The sequence below is a fragment of the Emydura macquarii genome, unplaced genomic scaffold (genome assembly GCF_026122565.2).
Source record: "Emydura macquarii macquarii isolate MOO-44397 ecotype Brisbane River unplaced genomic scaffold, CSIRO-AGI_Emac_v2 contig_450, whole genome shotgun sequence".
Classification (NCBI taxonomy): Eukaryota; Metazoa; Chordata; order Testudines; family Chelidae; genus Emydura; species Emydura macquarii.
The window spans coordinates 13382373-13408286 of record NW_027130587.1 but is presented as its reverse complement, the minus strand read 5'-3'; the positions used below and the strand labels follow the sequence as shown (position 1 = coordinate 13408286).

The following is a 25914-nucleotide window of genomic DNA, read 5'->3' as shown; positions in this document are numbered from 1 at the left end:
CATGACAATCAGTATACACAGAAACCGATCGTCTCTGTCTCTGACTGCACGGCAAATGGTTTGTAAGAATGGAAGCACAATGTCTCATGTACAAACCAAAAACCCAAAAGGCTATTTCCTTGAGCAAACACGTCTGGGTCTGTAGGCAAAAACTGACTGTGTCAGACGTGTGACTGCTGGAAATTAAGCACGTTTGGGTCGAAGGCCTGGGTACATTTTCTGCGGTTGTGTTCCAGGAAATTAAACACAGGGCAGCGCAGTGACAGATGGAAACAGTCCGACACGCAACAACCGCATCTGTGCTGAGCAAGAAAAGCAAAAGACATACTTGAAGGAATCTTTGCAGAGCTGCTTGCTTGTATAGTGGCTACTCTGGCATCAAGAAGGGTTCGCAGGTTTACCCAATACGTGCCTGGTCTTTCCAGCACACCCATCTATGGAGGGGATTTTTCTGATGCCTAGTCATTGTAAGATAGGCCTGCTCAATAAGACCATCCCTGACATTTGCTTAATGGAAAAAACTATTGGAAACAGAACAGTCAAAACGAAGGGAGAATGCAACGTGGCTCAATGGATACATCTCCTGTGCCATGCCCATACAGCCTAACTATATAAACACTGCTAGCATGCTGTCTTGGGACTTACCCAGGAAGTCATAGGGAGGGAATGCAACATCAGGGATGGGGCTGGAGAAACGTAAATGTTGGTGAGGCTCAGTTCCTTGAACTTCTTACCAATCAGACTCAGCGCTTTGTCCACATGATGTTGAGAGCCTGGAAGACAAAAAGACGGAGTCAAATCACATCGATGTGTTGGGCACACTACAGCAGTACCTTGCAACTCCTCCTGAGCGATACGATTGCATACAGACCTTTCCTGTCTAAACCAGCAAATATTTTTGTTGATGGGGGTAAAAGCCTGGATGCACAGCTGTAAATAAAACTGAGCCAAGATGCCTCCTGCCATGGGAATACTGTGCGCTGGTTTCTGCTTCACCGAAAAGGGCTATTCAGTGAGTTCTAAGCCTCACATTGGAAAGAGTTTTACAAAATCCCCAGTATGGAGTGGTTGTTTTGTTTAAGTTCAGCGATAAGTCTTGACAGCTGATATTTTCAAGGCTATACATGAGATCCAGCCACAACTCTTCCATTCACTTTAGCGAAAGATGCATGGTTAGATCCTGCTTTGAAAGTCTCAACCACTCCATGACCAAAAACTGTGCAGTACTGTGCAAGGACTATCCCTTAAACTGAGGAAACGTAACTGACATGGGCTGCATCTGTCCACGATAAGCCAAGCACAGAGTGTAACAGCATAAACAGCAAGGAGTCCAGTAGAACCTCAGAGTTACGAACACCTTGGGAACGGAGGTTGTCCGTAACTCTGAAACGTCCATATCTCTGATCAAAGCGTTATGGTGGTTCTTTCAAAAGTTTACAACTGAACATTGACTAATGCAGCTTTGAAACTTTACCATGCAGAAAAAAATTGCTGATTTCCCTTTTTTTTAAGCGGTTTGCATTTAACACGATGCTGTACGCTCTATGCTTTTTATTTTTTTGGTCTCTGCTGCTGCGTGATTGCGCACTGCCAGTTCCAAATGAGGTGTGTGGTTGACCGGTCAGTTCGTAATTCTGGTGTCTGTAACTCAGATTCTACTGTACCTTGGAAACAATTCAGTTTTAATAGTGTCTGAATAACTAAGCTGAAGATTTTTTTAAGTCATACTTCTTTGTACAGTGGTCCTTTAAAGATCCTGGTACATGGAACATTTCCCCAGCTTCCCATATCACTTATAAAAATATTTCAGCACGCGTTTGTTTTCAGTGATTTCTTTTGTCAAAATTTACAGCAACTTATTTATGCTTATTACAGCAGTGATGAGGTTGCAACCAAGAATGGGTCCTATCTCGTTGGTCATTATTCAGACACAGAATAAGGGCATGTCTACACCATGGAATAGCTATGCCAGCACGGGCCCTGGCGAGTAGACACAGAAACACCACATCCCTGAATGAAATTAACTCAGCAGAAGCCCCCTTCCAGCCACATGACTGCAGCTACGCTGGGGGTTTTGTCAGCCTGGCTACGTCCATCAGGCGCATGGTGGTTTTTTGTTTTTGAATACACGCCTGACTGACGCAGCTATGCCAATATAACCTTCCGGTGTAGGCCAAGCCCAAGAGAGTCCCTGCCCTGAAAAGTTTACAGCCTGAACCCACAAGACAAAAAGGAAATGAAATACAAGTAGAGTGAGCAATCCAATGGCTGCAAACGTGTTAGCTCCACGGGTTTGGTTAGTTATCTAAATCCTCTCAGTGGGGTTGTTAGCAGGGGATTAGCTAGATGCTAACACATTACAGGCCACATACTGCACGCACTAGCCATGCTCTAGCTAGCTTGCTGAAAACAGCAGTGGGCAGCACAAAGCAGTATGTATCCAGTGGGATCAGGCGGGCGTCTGCAGCCAGCACCGAAGCCCGCATCACGGCGTCCTCACTCTGTTATTTCTAAGAGAACTAGGTAGTTTACAGCTAGCACGGGTATGCCTGTGCGCACTGCAAATCACAACCCAGCTGCTGATCAGCTCCGCTCTGTGTCTCCATGTCACTGTACGTACAGACATATGGCTAGGGAAAGAGTATGGATATAGAACAGCCGCTCACACGCTTCTCTACTAGAAGGGTTTGCGAAAAAGGTACCCTTTAAACCTTGTCCGCGCTAGGGAAAGAGGGGCACTATAAAAACCTAGTGTGGACAAGGCTGTTGTGTGTTAACACCCATTGGTTGGTTGAGGTAAGCCAAATTCTTTCCCCATAGGATTTTAACGTATTAAAAATACACCTTTCTTCATAGCACAGACATGGCCCAGCACTGATGTTGCTTGAAGCCTTGGTGGTAACAAAGCAGGATTTTGAGCACAGGACACAGTTGTGTGCCAAAGCTGCAGTCAGTTCTTCATCCGTTTATCTAAGTGCCCTGACATTAGATTTCAGAAAATACAGACCAAAAAACCCCAACAACTGGGAATCATCTCACTCACCTTCTATGTGACAAATCTGGATGTCTTGGGTGTAAGGTAGCGTTGAAATATAAATTTTGGCACCAGAAGTTTGCTTGAGAAAACTCACGTACCTCCCCTGCTTGCCAATCAGCCGGCCAACCAAGTGCTTGATGAAAAGACGGAGAAGTCACAGTGAGGAGCGAGAACAGCACACGCTAATTTTTAAATGCTTAATTTCACCTACAAGAAAAGCCACAGATCTTACTGAGCCGTGGGGATCCATCAGAACTCAGAGCAGATCAGGCTTCTACCAAATGCAAAATGACGTTGGCCCAGTGCGGTGTAGGGAAATTTTGTTTAGTATCCCCAGGCAGTTTCTGATTTACCCACATTTTGCTACTTCCATCTTTCTAGCCTGCAGAAACAGCAAGTGCGGCGAAGACACTAACGGGCCCACCCAGGCCTGACATAGGCTAGTGTAATTCCTGACATCAATGAAATTACACCATCTCTGAATCTGGCCTCATTTCTTATGCCATCGTGCCTTTCATTTGAAAAACCCTAAGTAACCTCTGTAACCAAAAAGAATTACAAGTTTCTTTGAGGAAAAACTAACAGCCTGTCCTCAATGACCAGTGATCTGGATTCTTCTACTGCCCAGGGTGGATTCCCTGTGCCTAGGTTCTACTATCCCATAAAAAGAAGCTCGTTACGTAGTTTCACTGGGCCCACTGCGTCACTATAGGAGGCAGCATGCTCCATCCAGTGGGAAGGCCAACACCTTCTCCTACTCAGCTGTGAACCTTCTGGGGCAGCAAGGATCTGTCCTGCGAAGTCATCCAGGGCTCCACAATGAACGTCATGAAGCAAAGCCTGGGGAATGGGGCAAGTGTAGAACAGGGGGAGGGGTGGGTGGGCTCTGAAGGGAACATGGAGCATCCTTCCCAACCCCAAAGAAAGTTTCTCCTTTTGGAGAGGAGCTCCCAGCACATTAATATGAATTAGCCCCCTAGGGACATTCAGAATTACAGCAGAGAACATGGAAAGCCAGTTGAACACCCTCCGTATGCAAGAAAAAGCCAAGGCACACCTCTGCCAATCAATCATGGTTTCTGTTTTTCAGGGTTCATTGATTTCATTTTGAGGGTGGCAGGGTCATCGGCATTACTGCCCCGTGGAGACAAGCTCTGAGCGACAAGTGACCATTGCCGGGGTTTACTGGCTAAACACCAGTTTTGGGATTTCTTGGTACCACGGGTGTTTACTGCTTAAAATCGAAAAGCAGCAGCGCTACAGTGACCCTTTGCATTTGGAGTGCTTCCGCAGATATTTCAAAGCACTTTACGAGCATTAAGCCTCAACACCTTGATGGGACAGGTAAGCACAGCACCCGTTCTATAGACGGAGGGAGGCACAGAAGGGCCACCCTGTCCTTTGCTCAAGATCACGCTGAACCTGTGGCAGAGCCAGGATTAGAACCCAGGAGTTGATTCCCAGTCCCCCTCTCGCCACTAGGGAACACTCCTTAAGGTCACTGCAGGGAGTTACGGATGCCGAGTAATTGGCTCGTTACCTTTGGCACCTCTATCTCCCAGATAGTGAGCTCAGACTTATTGGACTCTGCTCCTGGCTTGGAGTTATGGCAATTCTCTGTCTTCCCAAGGGCGCAGCCACTGTCCACAGAATCCATGCTATTTACATCTGAACCTGCAAAAAAAAAAACATCACACCACGGCGTTCAGACAGCCTGCATCAGACTCTGTATGAAGTCTAACAAAACTCCCATGTCACATACTTTCCTAAATGTAGGCCGTACCGTGCATTCACACTTTAAATTCTAGATTGTGGGTCTGCTATTCAACTCTCAGCTCCTCTAGGGAAAAAAAATTGGGTCAGGTACTGATCCGTGCAACTTATTGGACCGGACCTCTAGAAACAGACTTTTTTGTCCCCCTACAACCTCCTGAAGAATTCAACCCGTGCGACGAGAGATCTGAATCTAATTAGGAACCACTGTGTTCACGAGCCGTGCTCTGTAATGCAATAGGCAGAATGTGCAGGTCAGGGAGAGAAGCCATGTGCTATTACTAGTGGGATGCCAAATCCATGCAGCCGCAGTATCAGAGCCACGCCCCCTTGGATTAACTAGGACCAGCACTGGAATACTAGCCATTAAAAGATTTCTCCTTCATACCTGAGACTCAAAAACCAGATATGGGTTATCAAGGGAGATAGTCTTCTCCACTGGAAACCTCCTGACATCACATTACTGCTGCCCTGGATCAAGGTAGCAGCAGTGGGAGGGATAAGCCACCAAAGAACACCTACGGCTTTGTAGCAGGCCAGACGTGCCTTGCTGAGAAGCACTCGTCCCCATTCAGCAGGAGGGGCCCTGCCACTTCAATGGGACAGGCTCCATAAACATCAATGGAAGAACAGATTGAAAGGAAGGCCCCCGCACATCTGAAGCGGCAAAGACCAGTGTTGCAGAGCCCAGACCCTTCCCACAATTTGAATGGGAAGTGCCATTGCTGCGACGCTCCTGAGTCCTCCTGCCCGTGGCTGGAAGGGGGAGGACATCTTTGAAGCCATCGAAGGGACCGCCTTCAAAGGCTCATGGAAAGGTCGAGCTGCAAAAAACCAACCTTAAAAGGACTTCAGGATACCCTGAACCAGACATCTCGCAAGCAACTCAACGAGGCAGAGTCCTGCTGAGCCGGATGCATGCACCCCATTCCAGCTATGAGCCTTGGTGAAGCTGCTAAGGGCCAAGCTGATATTAAAGATCTTAGTCATTTTGGGATGAGGTGTGGGGAAGCTCAAGGAACTTAGATACATGCCAGCCAAAGATCACATTCAAGGGCTCCTGGAAAGAGATGCATCTGGGCACATGTGATTTCGTAAAAGCAAGTTTCCAAATGCAAGAAACTGAGACCCTTTCTTTAGGCATTCGATTTAATTTCACTGAAAACTGGAAGGGATCCTTCCAAGCGTGCTGGAGTGCAGAGGAGCCATTCCTTTAACGGCAATCAGATTCATGCCATTGCAGTGTGAGAAAGCAGATCACTCTTTGTTATTGCTCAGTTGGGCATGCAATATCGCAGTTAGCGCAATAAGTTACGTAGAGTGTAAAGGTAAGAGTAAGTGTAAGAGTGTAAACTGCAACCGAGTGTCTAGCACAATAGGACTCTGATCTTTGAATGGGGACTCCAGATGTATCTGATGTTTAACACCCAACAATTAAGCCCAAAGAATTCTTAGAAGCTGCTAGTAGTAGGGGGTTGAGATTTGGGGTTATGATCCCTCCCACCCTCCGGTCAGGTAGCCTTGTTTCCCAGAGACCCAAAGCTAAGATAGCATCTCCTATTTGGGAAGGGTAGCCCATTGATGCAAGTTATAGATCAGAGCACTCTCCCATTAGCAGCTTTTCCTGATACACCCCCTTTCTGTCCCATCAGTGTCCAACTCGCACACGCCAAATAACCTACAGCACCTCGGAGTTTGTCCCACCACGAGAGTTTTATCGCTTTACTGTGTGATCTCAGTTTAGCCCGTCCATTAGAGCATTTGTTCTCTCTGCTCGTCATGCCGAGAAGTGGATGAGGCAGGGTCAGACTAATTCCTTCCTTTATTTACACTCACTGTAATAAGAAGCATTTCTTATAGAACATGGGCATCTAGAAAATGGTTAACGCCAGTCTCCTATTCAAGGCTGCAGAGCCTGCAATCTAGCAACCGGCAGCACTCCCATTGCTTTGTAGCGCCTATGAATGCATCCTGTCTTTAGGAGCGGTTTGCACCGGAGGGATGTATGAAGACTGTTTACCTATAGCTTTGAAGGCGGCTAAAGTTTGTGCTTGTCCACACACACAGTTAGTCTAATATAAAGCAGCTAGGAAAACACCCCCAGCTTTCACACTACTCCCCCACTAGCGAGAGGGAGATGCTACAGCAAAGACAAACGGAGAAACCCTCCGGAGTCACAAACATTTACACGTGGACTTGGGCGGCTGAGATCTCTCATCCTCCACCCGCTTTCCTAGTGAGCAGACAGTGTTATCACTGACACAGGGGACTCTGATCTTCGGACTGCAAAGCCGTTGCCCTGCTCCATCCATTTGCACGTACATGCATCTCGGAAAGCAGCACGCACTTAGCCCTTCCGTGAACGGGCCACAGAGGGCCGGAGCCCGACGCTTACAGCTGAGCTGTAAGGACATTACTGAGGACAAGCAGTAATGGCATGTGCTTGAAAGATGTGGAGCTCTCTGGCCCTGATGCAATAAGCACTGATTTCCAGGGGATGGCTCAGGTGCTTTAAGTTAGATGCTTTGCTGGATGGGTGCCCAGCATGCCCAGCGCCTTGCTAAGGTTCCTGGACACCATGTAGCTAGCTATTGTTTTTCCTAGAGCTCCCATCACTGTGGATGCAAGAGCTGGCTGCCTATGGTGGGATCGTTCTATCCATCTCAGTGTAAGGCACGTCTATTTATTTATGTATATATATATTTATATAACCCGGTAGGTTTTTCATTCCTGGGAAAAGGTAACCACCAATGAGCAGCCCTACTGAGTCGTGGTAATAGGGGCGGGGTTATGTCTGCCGAGCAGGACATTCAATGATGTAATAATGTACCTTCCTCCCCATGTGTTTTACGAAGGCTCTCAAAGAGATTTGAACCCTTACCTCCTGAGTGATCTGCATCCGTCTCCGTCGTCCAGTGCTTCTCGTGTCTCAGATCTGCACCGTCCCCTTTCAGCATCCCGTTGCTGTACGGCACTTTGTCTTCCCCTAATATAGGGGTCCGAGGTTTCTCGCGCTGTGCCATATTCTGCTCCATGGAAGCGTCCTGGATCACAGACATGCTCAGCAAGTCTGAATGCTGGCCTGATAGGAGAGACAATGACGTACTTTGCAAGGGATCCTCGCCGCTCGTCCCATCTTCAGACGTACATGCGCTACACCCAGAATCCTCCGTTACTGCATGCGATTCTTCAAATGACTCCCCCTGGTTCGTAACCAAAGTCCGGTTAGGTCCTTGGGTTCCGCTGTGCACGGATTTCTTTGGCCGACGGTCTTTCGGGTCTACCGGGTTAGATAAACGCCCGTATTTCAAACAGCTGGAATAAGACATGCAATGACTGAGTTTCTCTTCCGATATGGGAGCAGGTATCGTTGCCACATTCTCTGTGGTAACTGTTTCATTCCCTCTGCTAAATTCTACTGCAAGCATCTCATCCGACGAAATACTCACTCTCTCCAGCGGTCTATCAACCCGGCTGACCGCGACTTGGCAGATCCCACTGGACACATCATCACTTACCGAACTAGACAGCACTTCCTCAGTAGCTGCTAAGATGACTTTGGAAATAATCTGTATGGCTACTTGCTCAATCTTTTCAACTTCATCTTTGTCCAAACTCACTCCTCCAATTCTCTCTCTTTCCAAACCATCTCCTTTCAACTGCGTATCCCAGTAGCACTTCTCTTCCCTTCCCTGACATTTAGGCACGGTACTGATGATCATCTCAGACACCTCCTCTTCCCCGGACAGGTCCGAGCAGGCAGACTCTACATAATTATTCAGTAACTTCCCAACTACAGACTCTCTCTGCCCTTGGACAACACCCTCGACTTCCTTACAATCATCTTCATCTAGAACAGCAGGCTGGGCAGTGGCTGAATCCTCTGCTTCAGAGCCAAGAACTGGCAGGCAGTCAGTATCTGAGGACGAAGTCTCTGGGCACTGGATTTCCTCAGATGGATCCTCCAAAGATTCATGTGTCATTTCTGCTTTACCACTTTCCCTGGTCTTTCCCAAAGACTCTTGTATTGGCTCTACCACTGAACACACCAATGGCTGCTGGTCTGGGACTCCATTGAGAGTTGACTCTTGCTGGGTAACAAGCACAGCATCGTCACAGCACTCTACACTCTTCGGGGCTGGAGGGGGAGATACCTGTGCAAGGGACCCGTTTTCCTCTTGAGACGCTGCTCTTTCTAGTTTTTCACTGTCGTCCTCAAACGTGCACAATTCGACGGTCGTCACTGCTGTGACAGGAAGGTCCCTTGAGGAATTTAATCTCTGTTGAGTTTCATGTGCCAGAGAGGCTGTCATTAACCCTACGGACAGCTTGGAAGTTAAGGTTTCATTCTCTCGACAGTCCTCTTCCGACAGCGCAGGCAGTTCTTTAGTAGCATTTACTTCTTCTCCGGACAGAGGTTCAATCCTCTGATCTTCCACACCAGCTAATGCTTGCCTGTCATGACTGCTTGTACGCTCCTTTTTACGAGAAAAAAACCACCACCAGCCAATCAGTGCCAGCACTCCAGGTAAGGCATATGGGAAGAAAGTGCGGAAGCGTAAAGCCATTTTAAGGAGCCTCAGCAATTATACCTAGAGAGGGAAGAAAGATGTAACTCGCATTAAAAATAAATCAATCACTATTTCCTAAGTAAGAGCGAGAAGTTATATAGGACAGTTGCGGGGGGGGAGGGGGGAAAAAGGATAGCGGAGGCGATCAAGATTTCACAGGTTCCTTGAACAATTTTTTTTTTTAAAAGTTGGCAATGCTAGCTGTGCTGACCGCTTTCAGTGGAGCTTCAACCCACATCTCTTCCCAAATCACTGGCTGTTTTGATTAAAAGCAAAGCACTTCTGTCTAGCTAAAGGAACACCTCTGCTATGTCAGCATGGTCCGGAGATCTGGGCTCTCTTTCTGCTTCTGCCACTGACTGGCTTCATTACCTTGAGCAAGTCACTTCACCCCTTTGTGCCTCTGTCTCCCCCTCCAGAAACTGGCTTCCAAAGTGCCACTCAAATGTTGTGATTGGTATACAGGCAGCCCACCGGAAGCAAAGAGCTTCAGGAATATCGTGCTTCCTGCAGGAGGTGGATTCACACAGATTACCCAGCTGGTTCGTTTAACGCTGCCCTATTGCAGCTTTTCAACAAACAAGCCTTTCTGACCACTGGATTTCAAAACGGGGAAGCAAAGGCTACTGCACAAGTCCATGTTGTCAGAGAAGACATCCTGCTTTACCACTGAAGCCATGAGCTCGGTCCTACCAAAAGATCAGTGTGGCTGACAGGAACCTCCAGAGGTTAAAGCACCAGCTCAAAAAACAAGAGTTCCACAAAGGATATCAGCTCTCACGCTTTAGGACTCAAACCAATGTGTAAATGGAGCTTAGGGCTTCCTAAGGGCGGGTTATTTCCTAGCCCCATGCTGCTGGGTTTCATGCACCTGGTCTGAAGCATCTGGTACTGGGCACTATCAGAGACAGGACAGATAAATGGAGAATTGGTCTGATCCAGCACGAAAATTCTTATGTCTTTTCCCCATGAAGTTAGCATCTATTTACCATTTTCAGACCGGTAGTTCATTGACATTCAAGCACAAAGCAAGTTATTTAACTAGAGAAAGAAAAATCCCTTACATCCTAGAGGCGCTTTATTTTAGCTACACATATCTCCTTCCCCCCACATCAGCCTCCCATCGGACTGTAATTCAATCACTTTAGGAATCTGAATCTCTCTCAAACTGGGTTCTCCTTGCCACAGCAAACAATGACGTCTAAAAAAACCCCAAACACAAAGCCCGAGGGCTCTCCTGCGGCCGGCCTGCGTGGTGATGAGTCAGCGAGAAGGCCTGCTGAAAAAGCCAAGCGAGATTTCCTTGGTGACACTAGGCAACGTTCCTCTGTAAGTCTGGTGACAGCTTGTTTTATGAATAAATCAGCAGGAAATACAGTATCACTCCATGCCCCTGAAGGAGAACTGATGCTTTGGAGGTTAACATCTGAAGGCAGTGAGGCGGGGGGGGGAGGAGACTGCCCAAGTTTCATTATCCTGTCTTAAAAGGGAGTGAGATTAGGGTGGGGACAGTACCAAGAGCCTTTTTAAAATAAACCACCTGCTATATTTAGTTACATTAGTGTCATGAGACTGATTTAAAGGGACAAAAAAAACCTCAAGGCAACTCCAAGTGACCCTAAATCACCCCCAGGCTCACAACAGGCACCAGCCATCTACACCTCCTGGAAGCATGGGATTCTTGCCACAATGAAGCATCCTGAGTAATAAAACCTTCACGCTTCCTGACTTTTGTCTTAAATTATAGCCTTTATATCATTATAAAGGAAGGAGAAGCAAATTCAGTTGGGATTTCCCCAGCAAGAGACCGCATCAAGATCTCCAGTCTGCAAACCGGCCAGCTCTGAGTTTTGACAATGGGGCACGGAGTCTCTTGCCTCTGGTTTAAATCAGTAGCAGCCAATAGCTGTTGCCATCTGGTAGCCGGATGGCCCAAAGCGGCACGAATCGGTGGCCTCAGCCTGCTTCCATAAGACCAGCGTCCACCCCACAAACAAGACGCCACGGTAGCGGACTGTGACTGGCATCCTCATTGGAAGGGTCAGTGTCAAGGCCTGTAACTGGGAAAGGCAGTGCCTCCAGGTCAAATTTAAAGCACAATGGTAGGGTGCCGCAACTGAAGTCACCCCTGCTCTTTCTGAGAGGGGACCAAGGACATCCGCCTCCAGTTTTTCACCGGCACTGCATTAAGCTATTTCCATATTGCCTTGTTTGGATGTTGAGCACACATACCCGGGCTGGAATCCAAGGCACGGAAACATTTGCTGCTGAGATAGATACTGCACGAGTGAACTGCAGCTTTGTTTTTTTAAAAGGGTTACTTTTGAGACGCTAGAGAGACTTCGGCGTGTGCTTTAATGTCTATAAAGAGGAACTGACCAGCAAGATGGCACAGGAGGGTTGCCGCTGATTGCCTGCTTCAGAATGCTACTTGGAGAAAGGCAGACTCTGTTATGGATTCATTTCAGCACATGAACAAATTTCAAGGTCATGCGAGTTGCTAAATCCACCCCGCGTGCATGGCAGGGTCATGGCATTCACCTCCCACAGCCGGCTGTTCAGGCAGAGAGGCTGCTGAGCTGGGGTAACAACACGGGTATCTAGAGACCGAACGGCCCTTTCAGCTATCACTACCGCCGCAGCTGCGGTGCCCCGTCAGATATTCTCGCTCACGGAGTTCTCTGCCGTCCAGGTTCTAGACTGAACCTCTCCTTCCAACACTGTTATTTACACTCATCAGCAGCTTTGCAATTCCAAGTGAATCAGCCCATTCAGCCAGCTCTGACAGGGAGACGGCTTCCTCCCACTGTAACGCTGCTGGGTGGCCTGCCAACAGGGGACACTGGAGAACGATTGAGACAAACGGCTCCCTTTCCAGTTACTTCACACAGCCAGGGGCGGGGGAGCCAGACCTGGACTTGAACTTCAGAGGGACAATGCTACCCCTAATGGATTGGTGTTTGCTTCCTAATCTCTACTTCCAAACAGCCCTCTGCAACGCAGCTCTGTTCCTGGAGCTGTGTTCTTCACACAAGAGAAAGACTACAAGGCGGTTTGTGGTTTTCGTACGAGTTAACATGTCAAGTTAAAGACTTGGGGAGCCAAGTGTTCGCTAATTCAAGTGAAAGTTGCCAACTGCTGTTTTGTAATTTAAATTAGCTACCAGGATACAATCCTAGGAAACGCCTTTCCCCCTCCCTCCCAGTTCAGACAAGACTTTAATGTTTGAAACTTAAAGAACTACACGATGACAGCATGCTTATGCTGTCGCTATAAAACCTTAAGGTAAAATTATCTTAATGTTCCCTAAGAAGATCACTTTAAAAAAGCCTTCAGCCCATGGAAATCCTACTGCTTGGCTGTTATGGGAGTAGCTTTACTGGAAATGCCGGCTCACCTCCCTCCGGCTTTTCGGAAAACAACCTCCTCCTCTGCTTTGCTCCACTTTCTGACTCCAGGCCTCGTGACTTCATGCCAAGACACTTACAATCCAAAGAGAGACTCATGCCACGTGCTTTTGACTGTCACGCTGGTCCTTTGCGAGCGTTGTTGGAGTTATAAAAAGGCAGGGCGGACATGCCTTTCCTTAACAGACAAAAATCTACAGCCGTGCCACTGGAACGCGGGGCTAACTAAGCAGTTGTCTTTTACAACAATACAACCCAGCTGCAGAGCTTTCTCACGCTTTACATTTGTGCTGAGCAGGATTTAAAGCATGACAACAGGGTGACTTTGGCTGCACTTACACATGAAGAACTTCTACCCAGACAGATCCCAGAAGTCTCTGCCAACGAGTAACAGAAGTAAACACGGTTTTACAGAGACTGTAAATTTCACTACAACGGGAACCGCATAGCTGGCGTTACACCTCCTTTTCAGAAGCACATAGTTTCTTGAATGAGAGAAGAGGAAAACACCAAGTCAGTCTCTACTGGCCAGGCTCATTCTCACTTTGAACTGGGAAAGAACTTGGTGTTCATGCAAGCACAGGGATCAAGATTTTTCAAAAGCAACTAGTGATTTTGGGATTTAGACACTTTAAAGGGGCCCAATTTCTAGAAAATGCACAGCACCTCACAGGGGTGTTAAAAGGGTAAATACATTGAAGATTGTGAGGTGCTCAGATACTATGATCAGGCCCTTTTGAAGTGGCAAGTTAGGCCCCCAGTCACTAGTCACTTTAAAAAAAAAAATCTAGAACAGAATTTCCAAAACACTTTCCATCCCATGAAATTATACCGAGACCTTCTTTATCCAGGCTCACAACTAGAGACTGGTTAGGATTTCAGTTGAATTTGCCTACTGTACAATCCCTACCTTTGCTTCCACAGTCGGGACACTATTATCGGTGTTAAGTGACACTCAGGAGACAGGAACAATGAAAGTCTACAATGCCTTTTTTATTCCAAACCACTGAAGCACAAGTGACTATAGACATGAATTCAGCAGCAGAGTAACATCTCCACTCTATCAATCGGCTATGGTAAGTGCTTCCTTCAATTACATAAGATATTCTTTTATAGAGCTAGCTACATGCACGGCTCCTGCCTGGTTTAAGCTACAAACCTCCTTTGGGGAAAAAAAGAAAAAAAAAATTCAAAGTGGCTTCTAGGTTGCTCAGCACAGCTTGATTGGCAGGACTTACTCTACTGAAGAGAAGATATTCCAACTAACCAAAATTAAATCTTTTCAAGCTGCAGAGTCATGTTGCAGGCTCAAAGAATTTTTCAAATCATTAAAAAAAAAAAAGTTTAAGGTTTTTCATTTTTCTATGAACTTTTTCAGTGGAAAGGATAAAGCCTCCACACACTTAAGGAGAAAGGGTCCAGCCTCCACAGTACAGCACAATATTTGCTGCATGCTTAAGTTATGTGCTATAATCAATGCAGAACCACCACACGAGTGGTCTCCTGGGTGTACCACAAAGCTAAATTAAAGTGCTATTACATATGCCCGCATAAGTACATCCCCAGGGAGCCTTCCTGATTAAACAGACTGCCCTATTAGCCCATTCCCTATGAAGTGACACCAACTGCACAAGTACAAAATAGTGAATTCTGGGACAGAAGCAACTGCTGCAAGGAAAACATCCTGAGCAAAAGGTTTGGCAGATAAGACACTTAAAAAGTAAGCATTGTGGTATGGTACATAGCTATTTTCATCCTTTCAGTGGCTCGAGCACTGAACTCTTCAGAGATTTTTCCATTCACAGTGGGATTACTGCTTTAATGAATGTTCCTTGTAATGAAGATGTGCAGTTTAATCTTTATACCACTAGTTTCAGTGAGAGCCGTCGGTTGGCACTAGGGGGTTAAAACAGAATAAGGAGGGTCCCAAGTTTTCCTAGTCTAGAGAATTACATAAAAGCCACCAGCTGGAAACAAAATAGCAACAGGCATTTTAAACACAGAGTTGGCCAGGTGACAGGATAGCACCAACACATGCCACTTTAAACAAACACCGAAGGAAGAATCTGGTGCCCTGAATTTAGCATGCCAGCTGTGATAAACAGGCAATCCACTTTTAGCCCCTCGGCAGAAGAGTGGGTTTGCCATAGTTAGGACTGTGGGGGGTAGGCCTGGCATGTGTAAACAAACATGGTCTACCTTAAAGAACAAGTCGAACACCACAAACTCATTCCAGTTGCTTGTGTTGGGGGTCTCAGACATGATTAATGTTTTAAGTTGCTCTGCTCCCTAGCCAGAACAAACAATCCTTCATACACACATCCTTATATGGCTTGAAATGTTAACAGTAGGAGGTTTATAGGCAGGCAATTCAGTCTTAAGGTTTGAGAAGCGGAAACCCAGCAAAAGTTTACTCCAGTGGATTTTTAAAACTTCCTTTAACCAGCCTCCTTCAACTTTACAATCAAGGTTTGTTTAATCAAACGTGTCACTCAAGAGACTTAATAGCGCACAGACCTCAGGGATAAGATTCTAGAGAACTGCTACTGTATTAGTTTTCTGCCTCAACACTTTGTACTCAAAGCTCTTTCCATTACAGCATTTTAAGGACGTTAATGTTCCACAATGCACGAAGCAAGGGAAACTGAGGCACAGAGTGGTTAAGAGCAAGTCAGCCACAAGGGCTGGAAATAGAACCCAGATCTCCGGACTGAGCCCCATGCTTCAACAGCAAGGCCAGACTACCTCCCTATAAAGTGCATGATGATATGATTGCCTAGTACCACAGCCCTGGAGATGTGGAATATAGCACTGAAGAAATACCACTGCCCGGGTGAAGGAGCCCTGGACAGAACTGGCACAGTTACACTAAACTGGCTCACACCGGCTCTTGAAATTTTCCGCACTAAAAATAGCCAATAGCACATGCTCTGCCTTATAAGCCACACAGGAAGAGCAGATGACAAAAACGGATCGAGGGACCTTCAGTCCTCCCAGTTGCTAAGAGTAAATTAAAACACGGATTGACTAGTACAAAGAAGTGGCCATCATAAAAACTTCAGCCCAGGGCCACTTCAGTGTCAGCCAGTCACAGTTGCCCTGGAAGATCAAAGCATGAGACGGAGCTGGGTATTTGTACCAACCCTTCCTACGAGTACTGGGATAGAAGTACGGCTGACGGGGACCATCTGTATATTCAGTTTCTCACAGGAAGCACAGCCTAACCTCTGCTTTCAGACACACAACCACGGCATTGCTAAGGAAGGCTAAACACTGAGGGGCATGCAGTCCTCCACAGGCAGGCACCACAAGGAACTGGCCAGAAGACAATCAAGGGAAGGATGAGGTGTTAACACAGGGATCTGCAGCGTCCTTGGGTTCAGGTTGCAAGGGCACCTTGAATAAAGTCTTCCTTCTGAACCCAGACTACAGAATCAGTTGCGGAATGCCCACCCATTCAGGACTTCTGCCCCATCGTCACTGCCCTGTTATTCTAGATCAGCCTCTTATGTACAGTTAAAATGAAAAGACACCCAAAGCTATGAGCTCACTACAGAGCTATCAAAATTCAGGGGGAGGGAAGGTCTGGGCAGACAAGACTCGGGGGATGTTAAAAAAAATTAAATTGTAGTCAGATGAACCTCTGAATGACCGGAATGTAAAAAGTTAGAATCAGAATTCAAATCTCTGGAAAGCACCTTGACTCCAGCTCCACACACACGTTAATCTGCAAATCTAAGTACTAGCAGAACAGGGCTGCAAGACACTCCCACACCATTCCTGATACTTCCCCACTCTTTTGCCAAAACCTCACGAACATGAGCTGTGTGGCTTGCTATAGCAAAGCCAACGAGAGATTCAGCCCATGAAGCACCTTTCATCCAACTATCATAGCACTATACAAAGACGACAGCCCAAAACCTGGGAAACAGGTAAGAATTATTAGACCTATTCTGCAGAGGCATAATCTGAGGCACAGAGAAGTGACGTGACTTGTCCTTGTGTAAATCTGCTACACTGGTATATTTGGCCTTATTGACATTTAATTTCACAGCTTTATGATCTTTCAGGAGGATCTCTCTCCATTTGGGAATTAGGCCTGTTCAACACACAAGTTAGATCAGCACAGCTAGTTCCTCAGGACTGTGAAAAATTCACACCCTGGAGAGCTGTAGTTACGCCAACCTAACCCTCAATGTAAACACGGGCAGGCCGATGGGAGAATGGTTCCATCAACCTAGCTACCACCTCAGAGAGGTGAATTAACTAAAGCAATGGAAAAACCCCTTCCATGACTGTAGTAAGCATCTACACTCCAGTGCTACAGCGCAGTGCTGGTGTAGGACCCATAATGTAGACATGGCCTTCAGTATCAGAGCAGCAGCATTCTGAATTAGGACTGTGCACGCCACTCGCAGGCCGGAGCAGAAGGACTCAGAGCAGTTTCTTTACAGACATCTGAAAGTGAAGCATCAGCATAGCCCAACTACAGCTTTGCTGCCAGTGTCTTTACCAGGCTGCGAAACTTACACGTATGCAAACCCTGTCCCAAGTATATTAACCCTTTCACCGCACTGCCGCCTCCATTGTTAGTGTGTGGATTCAGCCCACCAGTGAGGGGACTCCTCCCACCATGCAATAATGTCACGTTAACCCCACCATACCATCCTGCTCCCTCCCACTCTGCAGACTGTATCGCCTTCCTCACCCCATGTCATTAAGTCCCTATTTCATCCGATCTCACCAGATTGCTTCATGATTCCCTCATTCACTCAGTTCAGCAGATGACTCAGAGACTCTGGTAGTCACAGGACAGGGCAATATAGATAATTCCTCAAGGCTTTAGCCAGAACTACTGTGGCAATTACTTAGGGTAATGAGCGCCTTTAACAGATGGGAATCCGAAAGATACATTAGTAAAAGTTTCTCTCTCTTACCCCTCCTCCCCCATTCACTTGCCAGCAACTGTTTAGAAACTCTGCAGAGCACACTGAATAGAGATAAGATGTAATCAGAGGCGTCTCTTCATGTACAGCATTGCACCTGGGCCGCTGTAGCACTTCAGTGAAGACGCTACTATGCTAAAAGGAGAGCTTCTCCCGTTGGCATAGTTAATCCATCTCCTGGCGAGGCAGTAGCTGTCGCCGGGAACAGCTCTCCTGTCAGCAGTGCTGTCGACATGAGGCGTTAGGTCGGTATAATTACATAACTCAGGGGTGTGGATTTTTCAGTTATAGCGCTATAGGTCTTTTGTGTAGACCTGGCCTAGATACCACAATTTAACTCCTTTTGCAAAGCACTTTAAAAGGATTCAGGAGGAGGCACTGTGTTTGGCTCCTAGTGGCTTATACAGGTTAAGAAGCATTGCTTTACCAGTACTGCTAACTACTCTAAGACTGATTTCGAAAATCCACCACTCACGCCATTGATTTTTTGCACTTCCATTCAGCTTGGAGATTTAGGAGAGTCAGTTCCCAGGACTGATGCACTTGGCTTGCTCCTGCCCCACTGACATTAAAGGAAGCTCTGCCATTGACTTTGTCGGATGCTGGTTCAAGCAGGCACTCCCAGCTACAACGCTGAGTTTATAAACACGACAATGGCTTAAACAAATAACGTCTCAAGGAAGTCAAACACGTGTCTATTGTATTAGTTTCCACAAACAATTTGGGTTTGCACAGGCATGTACATACCACACCCAGATTTGGAGACCACGTTGTCTCTGCACTGCACTTTTGTTCCTACCATGCAAATAAAGCCTGAAGAATAAAAAGCAAAATAGGAGGAGGAAAGCGTACAAGGCACAACATGCAGGGAGCAAAGCACCAACAGAAGATACCTGCCCTCCCTCCACTCCGAATGCTGGGAAGAGGGCGACAGGAGGATTCGATCGTAAGTAGCAACCACGTGGAAGTGGGCAAAGAGGTATCTACAAAGAGCAACTTCAAGAGCTACTTAGCAGATTTACTGAACAGCAACAAGTCCTTGATAAGCAGCCATTTGAAACAAACGCTGGACTAAGCCCATTCAGAAGAGAAGAGACTAAAAGCAGCGCTGTGGCCCTGCAGGAAAACAAAGAGGATATCAGTGATTCAAGTACTTGTGAAAACGTAAGTGTGCTGTATTCCTGCAGGCTAGACAGAGGAAGCACCTGTCTCCGTATTTAACAAAGAGGAGTGAAGAACGGAGAGGAGACCATCCGCAGGGTGAAGAAGTTCCCTGAACAAAGTCACACTACAGGCTTTAGAGAACTAATTAGTGAGGGACGGGCTCTGCTCTTATTACTTGGATTGTGGTAGATTGGGATCCCACTGTGCTAGGTGCTGTATAGACACACAGTAAGACCTCCCCTCCCCCATCTCAAGAAGCTTGCAAGCTACATGGATAAGATGAAGGCAAGGAGAAAAAAGTATTATCAGACCCGTTTCACAAACAGGGGAATGGAGGCATGAAGCGATTACCTAATTGCCTACGTTCACACAGGATATTGGTGGCAGCACCAGGGCTGGGACCCAGATCTCTTGAATCCCAGGCCATCGGGTTAGTCATAAGACCATCCTTTCACCCCGCAGACTGCTAGACACCCTCACCTCGTATGGAAGATCACTGGTTACATTCAGGCAAAAACCTCGGTCTCAGATATTGTGGACAAACTGCTAATGAGGGCTCCCAGTGAAGTCCATAGCAGAACTCCCATTTACTTCAGTGGGGTCCAGAATTCCAAAGCAAGTGCACCACATTAAAAAGGTTGTCCCTTTAAGAGATGGTTTCACAGACACTATGTACGTTTTCAACACTTTTTAGGAGGTTCCAAGGACACGCCAAGCTGCTAATTCACAGACAGCACCTATGAAAAGCAACCCACGGGGATTACAAGACTACTGCTATGTACAAACTGGAAATCGCAAATTCAGTTGCATCAGCTGTTGAGTTTCTCAGCCATTCAGCCAGGTAGTTGTGGTGGTAGAAGGGGTCAAAGGCAGTCTCACATCTGACCTGTTCAGATTGCTCTTCGAGGAATTGTTTGGGTCAGTCACCAAAAGGCAAGTTCTAACCCTCCTAATCCTTGTGCATGGTCCAACAGATGCCGGAAATGTTGCTGGGGCAGTGAAAAATTAAACAGAACCCACATAATGGAGTGTAATGAAGCCTAGGGTTTTTTCCTGAAGCACTGTCAAAATGCATATGCAAAATAGAATCCGCTTTCAGAAGCAATAGCAATTTGGGGTGTCTTGATTTCCAGGCTCGCCAAGAGAGATTCTCAAAGGGCTTCATTCACAGGAAATGCTGAACATCCACACTGGAAATCAGGCTCCCGTATAAGGTGTCTCAAGACAGGATCCTAACATCACTAGTCACTTTCAAAATTTTAATAGGCTGTATTACTGAGAAATGCCATAGAAATGCTTTCAGTTAGATCAGCAGTAATTAATAGAAAGTCCAGACGGTAGTGCTTCAAGTCTAATTGTTTCATTACTACTAGAGATTGTTAAGAATCCTTCAGGGTACAGGACAAACCTGTTTATCCAAGAGTTTTAGAAACGTCAAATATACCTTGATAAAGGAAGTGGTTCATGCCAGAGGAAAAAAAACACAAGGATGAGAGCTGCAGAGAAATGGGGCGGTGTTATTTAAAAACCATGTTTTAAAGACAGAAGTCTGCTGAAATCACCACTCACTTGAAAGAAGCATCTTTGGGTAACGTGTTCAAAAGGTGATTCAGCCCATGTAGTTTTATCTGAAAGTTTTATCCGTCTAAGAAGAAACCACAGAATCGAAGCGTTAAAGAAAAAAGTGTCTAGGAAGGCCTGGGACGGTTTATTTTATACGTCGGCACAAAACCCAGCACAATGAAGCTCAGATTTTCTGTTATTGTAGTGCCAAAAGGCCAAGGGTACTGCACAACACAACAAACAGTGCTTGCCCCCAAAAACTTACACCATCAACCCGGCCACCTTGAGCAGACACCAGAAACTGGTTGGACGTGGGGTCTAAGAGACAGCCTTCAACTCATAAAAGCTAAGGGAGAGGCATAGCACTGGCAATGGTGATTGGTTGGCAGGAAGTGTACCCTGCTGCTGTCTGTGCTGAGATTACAGATTTCATAAGCTTTAGAATCATGTGAGGATTTTTAAAAGCACTATGAAGAGAGGCATCAATAGTGCTCACTAACAACACAGGAAATGGAACCTGATCTCTCTCTATCTACAGACTGAGAGGCTGTCTTGGAGGGTTGGTGCCAGGATAGGAAGTGGTATCTTGAGATCTGTAGACTGGAGGAGATGAGCGCAAATACGTTTTCTCTGCAACGCTGTCACCTTAAGAATAAACGTGCTTGCTTAGGAAGGGCTGTGTAGTAACTTAGAACTGTCGGCAATCACACTGTTCATAAGCCTTTGGAGAGCGAGCAAAGTTGATCTGTTTAGCCCGTCTGCCTGCCTACAATATCACAGCGCAGGCAGTAAACTAAGCAGTTGGGAAAAAAACCCCAGCCAGGAGGGAATGAGATGCAGTTCTCCGCCCGAGGGAGGTGACAGATGAGGAGCCGGGAGCCTAGAGTAGGTATCTTTGTGGGACCACGGAGGGGACCAGATACCCTGTACTGACCTATACAACCAGTACTCTAGGCATATCCTGAACACAAAATACCCATGCAGTCTTGTAAACAATTAACATGTAGACCAGTACAGAGGCCAGCTGATACACCAAAGAAAAATACAAACCGCCAAGATTTCTTGTCACATTTACTTATAATCTCTAACTCAGTTATCCCACTTCCAGTACTTCTGAAGGTACAAACCTATGACTCTAGCAAGCTTAGAATGTAACATCTGGTCTGGGCTGATGTCTGGGTTTTGATCCTTTTGATTTATTGAGTCTTTTTAATTTTGTGTGGCACCCACAGCATTTGATTGGCACTTCAATGCAGGCCACTGGGCAAGAATTATGGTTAATCAATGTATACGCTGGCTTCAGGGTGGTGCCTATCCACTCTTTAATAATAAAACAACACTGAAATACTTTAAGATCATTGCACGAAAGGCATTGAAAGAAAACATTAATTTAGCCTCAGTCTCTGAGGTAAGTATTGCACCCATTTTACAGATGGCTCGGAGGAGGGATGAAGAAGTTGAGTGATTTGCTCAAGGACCACAGTAACAGAGCCATAAACAGAACCAGGGGCCTGGTCTACATTTAAATGTTAGGTCAACATAGCTACAGCACTGGGGTGTGTGAAAAATTCACCCCTATGCCAACATCACCCCCAATGTAGACACAGCTAGGTCGATAGAAGAATTCCATTTGCACCTGGAGAGGTGGATTACCTACAGTGACAGAAAAACCCCTTCCACTGCAGTAGGAAACATTAACAGGTGTGGGCGCTACAGTGGCATAGCTGCAGAGCTCATCCTATAGACATGTCCTCAGAAGTCCTTTGCTCCAACTACTACAGTGCATTCTCTTCTGAGGAAAAGGCATACTGCCCTCCTGGTGCAACCGTACCATGCTCCAACAGATCATATGCTTTTCCCCATTTCACTCTGCGCTCATATGGCTGTAACTCTGTAGATCATTGACGGACACAAAACAAACAGGAGAAATGTGAAGGCTCTTGCTACCACCTTCCCCAGGAACAAGTCCTTTCGTTTGAGACAAAGTTCACAACATTCTGATAACACCAACAGGTGTGAGAATGGTAGCGTAAGTCAGCCTAGCCCTAGAAACACTGAAAGTCAAAGCATGTAAGTTACTTTCATTCTGCTGTCCTTGATTCTTCCTTAACAATATGGTCCGTGGTGCAGCATGCCTACCCTTCGGTATTTCTTATTACTATGGATTGGTTGGGGTGCAGATTTCCTGGAGGAGTGGAACGGGACAGAGACTCCCCAGTTACATATCCTACAGATACTCACTGTCTCCCTCCTACTCCGAAAGGCAGCTTCATCCTACATCTTGCAAAATTGCTATGAACATTTACTATCCCAGGCGCAAGTCTATTTGTTCCTGGCTCATGACAACAGAGAAACTCCAGTTCATATGTTTACTTGCCAGTTGAAAGAAACATGGCAAGCAGGCTAATAAAATCCCGCTGGATTGAGCTGCAATGTAATTCCTCTCTTGCTCAGGGCATCCTCTAGCTGTATATTGGCCTTGCAAACAGGTAGGGAGGTTGTACATGTGTGAGAAGAGTCAGCTAATTATAGTTTGTGTTTACTCTCTGGTAGTATCCAGAGGGCCCCATTATGTTAGGTGCTGCACAATCAAAAGAGACAGGCTAGTCTGCACTAGTAAATCCACACCTAACACATATGTCAACCCTCACTTTCGTTTTAAACTGTTGCAGCACGGCTCCCAACCCACATGAAATCACATCGAACACTGACTCCCACGGGACTCTTTAGTCCATAAACAATGCATTTCTGTGAGTCAACAGCTAGTACTTCCTCAACAAAACATTGAGAGCTGAGCCTTCAGAGGAGTTAAGCCAGTTAAAGACAGCAGTTAACATGCGCAGAGATACTGAAAAATCAAAGATTCTCTCTGCATGTTACAGAAATATATTCACACATTGGTAGGAAACTCTAAAACAGCATCGAAGACAGGCACGGTATGTTGCACCTCAACTGATTCTCATCTACCGGCCCACCAATTTTACAGAGCAGAGATTAATGTAGCTGACACCACAGCTTTCCAATGACATACACACACACACACACACACACTCTCTCTCTCTCCCTCCCCCCTCCACATATTAATGAGTTCTCAAGTAGACCAGAGGGAAAATCTTGACCATTGAATCCAATGGGAATTTTACCATTGACTTCAATGGGGTCAGGATTTCACCCCAGATTTCCTTTTGGCTTTGCTCAGTGTTTAAAGGAGGTTGTGGGTTTTTTTTGGTTTTCAGTGGGAAGCATCTCCATGTGCTCTGAGCTCGGATACATCTCATATGATTTGTACACACTGCAACTCTTCGCTGGGAAAACTTGCTTCTTTTTCTTAAAGTAGCAAACCAAAAAGCCACTGGTTACCAGCCATCGACGAAGACATGCTAAGCAAGACCCGAATGGGATTGCGCACTGATTCGGATGCCTAATTTAAGCGCCAACAAGCCAGACGGCGTGGGTTACAAAACTGTCTCACATCTGCAGCAGCAGGTAGATGCCTGCCCAGTCACTCAACCTCCCTAAATAAGGCTGTGCCGGGAGATCCAGTGACGCTCCTTCTCAGGTTGAAACAAGTGCAGGGAGCTGATCTAGGAATCACAGGAGCCTAAGCCAAGTGCACACACTTGGCCATGTGAAAACAAGTGACATTCCTAAGCCCGAGCCCCTATTCAGGGCTAGGAAGGGGCAACCTTCACCCATTACTCAGAACAAGGAGCAAAGTATTTAAACTACTGAGCCCTCCACCTGTTAGGCCTGCAGCAGCACTCAGGTTGCTTCCTGCAGCAAGCTACCTGTTCAATCGGGGCATACATGACCTTTGAAAGAGTAAACCTATACGAGGGCGAGTGACCTTGGGAAAAAAAAAAAAAGATTTCAGGCCATTTCTCTGCAAACCCCACCAGGCGAGGGGGCAAGAAAGCGCCTTGATGCCCTCTAACTCCCAAAGATAAAGGTGGACACAGCAAGGGGAGGCCCCTCTCATCATCACCTTTCAAAGTGGCACTGCCAGCAGGTATACAATCCCAGACAGAAGGTGCATAAACAGCAAGGGTCACAGGGGAGGGGCCCTGCACGCATCACCTGCGGCGGAAGCGGGGTTCAAACCTGACAACACCCCCTCCCCCGTTAATGACAATTAACAGTAATAAACCCTTGGTACAACAATGCCAGACTCACTGACAACCCAGCTGCCTGGGTGGGAAACTGACAACTAGCTGCAATTAACGCACAGCCCCGGTGCACCGTGCAATCATGCTACCTCCCGCCCCGTTTGCACCGGCCAACACCGACTGTGGATAGCTCAGAAGAGAAAACGCCAAGCAACCCCCCACACGGACAGGGGCATGGGAACAACCACGCAACACACCCAGCCCCAGCCCGGTGTGTGTGTGTCTAAGAACAGGGGTACAACGGGGAAAACAAGCCATTTAATCCCCCCCTTACAAGCACCAGGCTAGCCACTCCCGGCTGCTCGCACCCAGCCAAGGCGCAGCCGGGGACACCTGAGCAACCGGTCGGAGCCCGGCGCTCCAGCTCCATGACGGGGGGTGTCGGCGGCGGGTCGGACAGCACATGGGGGGAGGGAGCCCGCGTGGGCAGCGGAGGAAGGGTGAGCTGGGCGGGGGGGGGGGGGGGACACGGCCTGGCAGCCCACGGGGCAAGGGGAAGGGGTGACCCCGCGCGGCCCGGCAGCACGAGGGGAGGGACGGGGCGGGCTCTCGGCAGCTGACAGCTGCCCGTCACCGCTCAGCAGACAGCCCCCGCAGCTCCCAGCCCGGCCCGCTGCACCCACCGGGGAGGGGGAGCCCGGCCCGGCCCCTTCCCATCATCTCCCAGAGAACGCGGCCGCCCGGCCCGGCCCGGCCCAGTCCCCGATACTCACGATCCGTCCGGTGCTCGCCGCCCCCGGTGCAGACCGAGCCCTAGTGCGCACCGTGCCCAGCCCCGTCCCCGGCCGCCAACCGCGCGCTGTGCCCACGTGCTGCCCCAGCGGGCCCTTCCGAACACTGAGACATTCAACCGCTACACTAGGGCCCGCCGCTCGCCCCGCCCCCTGCGCGAGCGAGACAGCCACCACCACATCTCGCGAGACCTGGAGGCCGGTGGGGGGCATCTGCGCATGCGCCGTTCGAACACACACCTCCGTCCTTTCCCCCCCTCAAGGGTACAGGAGAGGGGAGGGCACGTGACCGTGACGTAGGGACGGGGCTCCGGACTCGGGAGCCTTGGCCCTGCCCCTCTGCGGTGCGTCCCCCCCACCCCCGCCCTCTGCTCCCCCCGCCCCCACCCAAAGCTCCCGCTCCTGACCCTGTGCGTCGCCCCTGCCCCGCGCATGCGCCCATTGGAGACCCAGCCCCGCCCCTCAGCTCGTGCTGCCCAGGCTCCACTCGAGGCCGAGCGCGCGAGCTGCCTGGCGGCCTGTCTGCCCGGGCCGGGGGTGAGCGCGAGCCTGGCCA

At 47.7% G+C, this 25914-nt stretch overlaps 1 protein-coding gene across 1 annotated transcript in view; it reads right to left on the bottom strand.

Annotated features, from left to right (window-relative positions):
• AKAP1 (A-kinase anchoring protein 1) overlaps positions 1-25544 on the bottom strand; it is a 34894-nt gene extending 9350 nt beyond the window's left edge. The window contains exons 1-5 of the mRNA XM_067538049.1: positions 25341-25544; positions 7692-9402; positions 4578-4711; positions 3044-3170; positions 646-773 (exon numbers count right to left, since the gene is read on the bottom strand). Coding sequence (XP_067394150.1) covers positions 646-773; positions 3044-3170; positions 4578-4711; positions 7692-9378 — 2076 coding nt within the window. The 5' untranslated portion in view covers positions 9379-9402; positions 25341-25544. The remainder of the gene's footprint in view (positions 1-645; positions 774-3043; positions 3171-4577; positions 4712-7691; positions 9403-25340) is intronic.
• Positions 25545-25914: the final 370 nt, after the last annotated feature.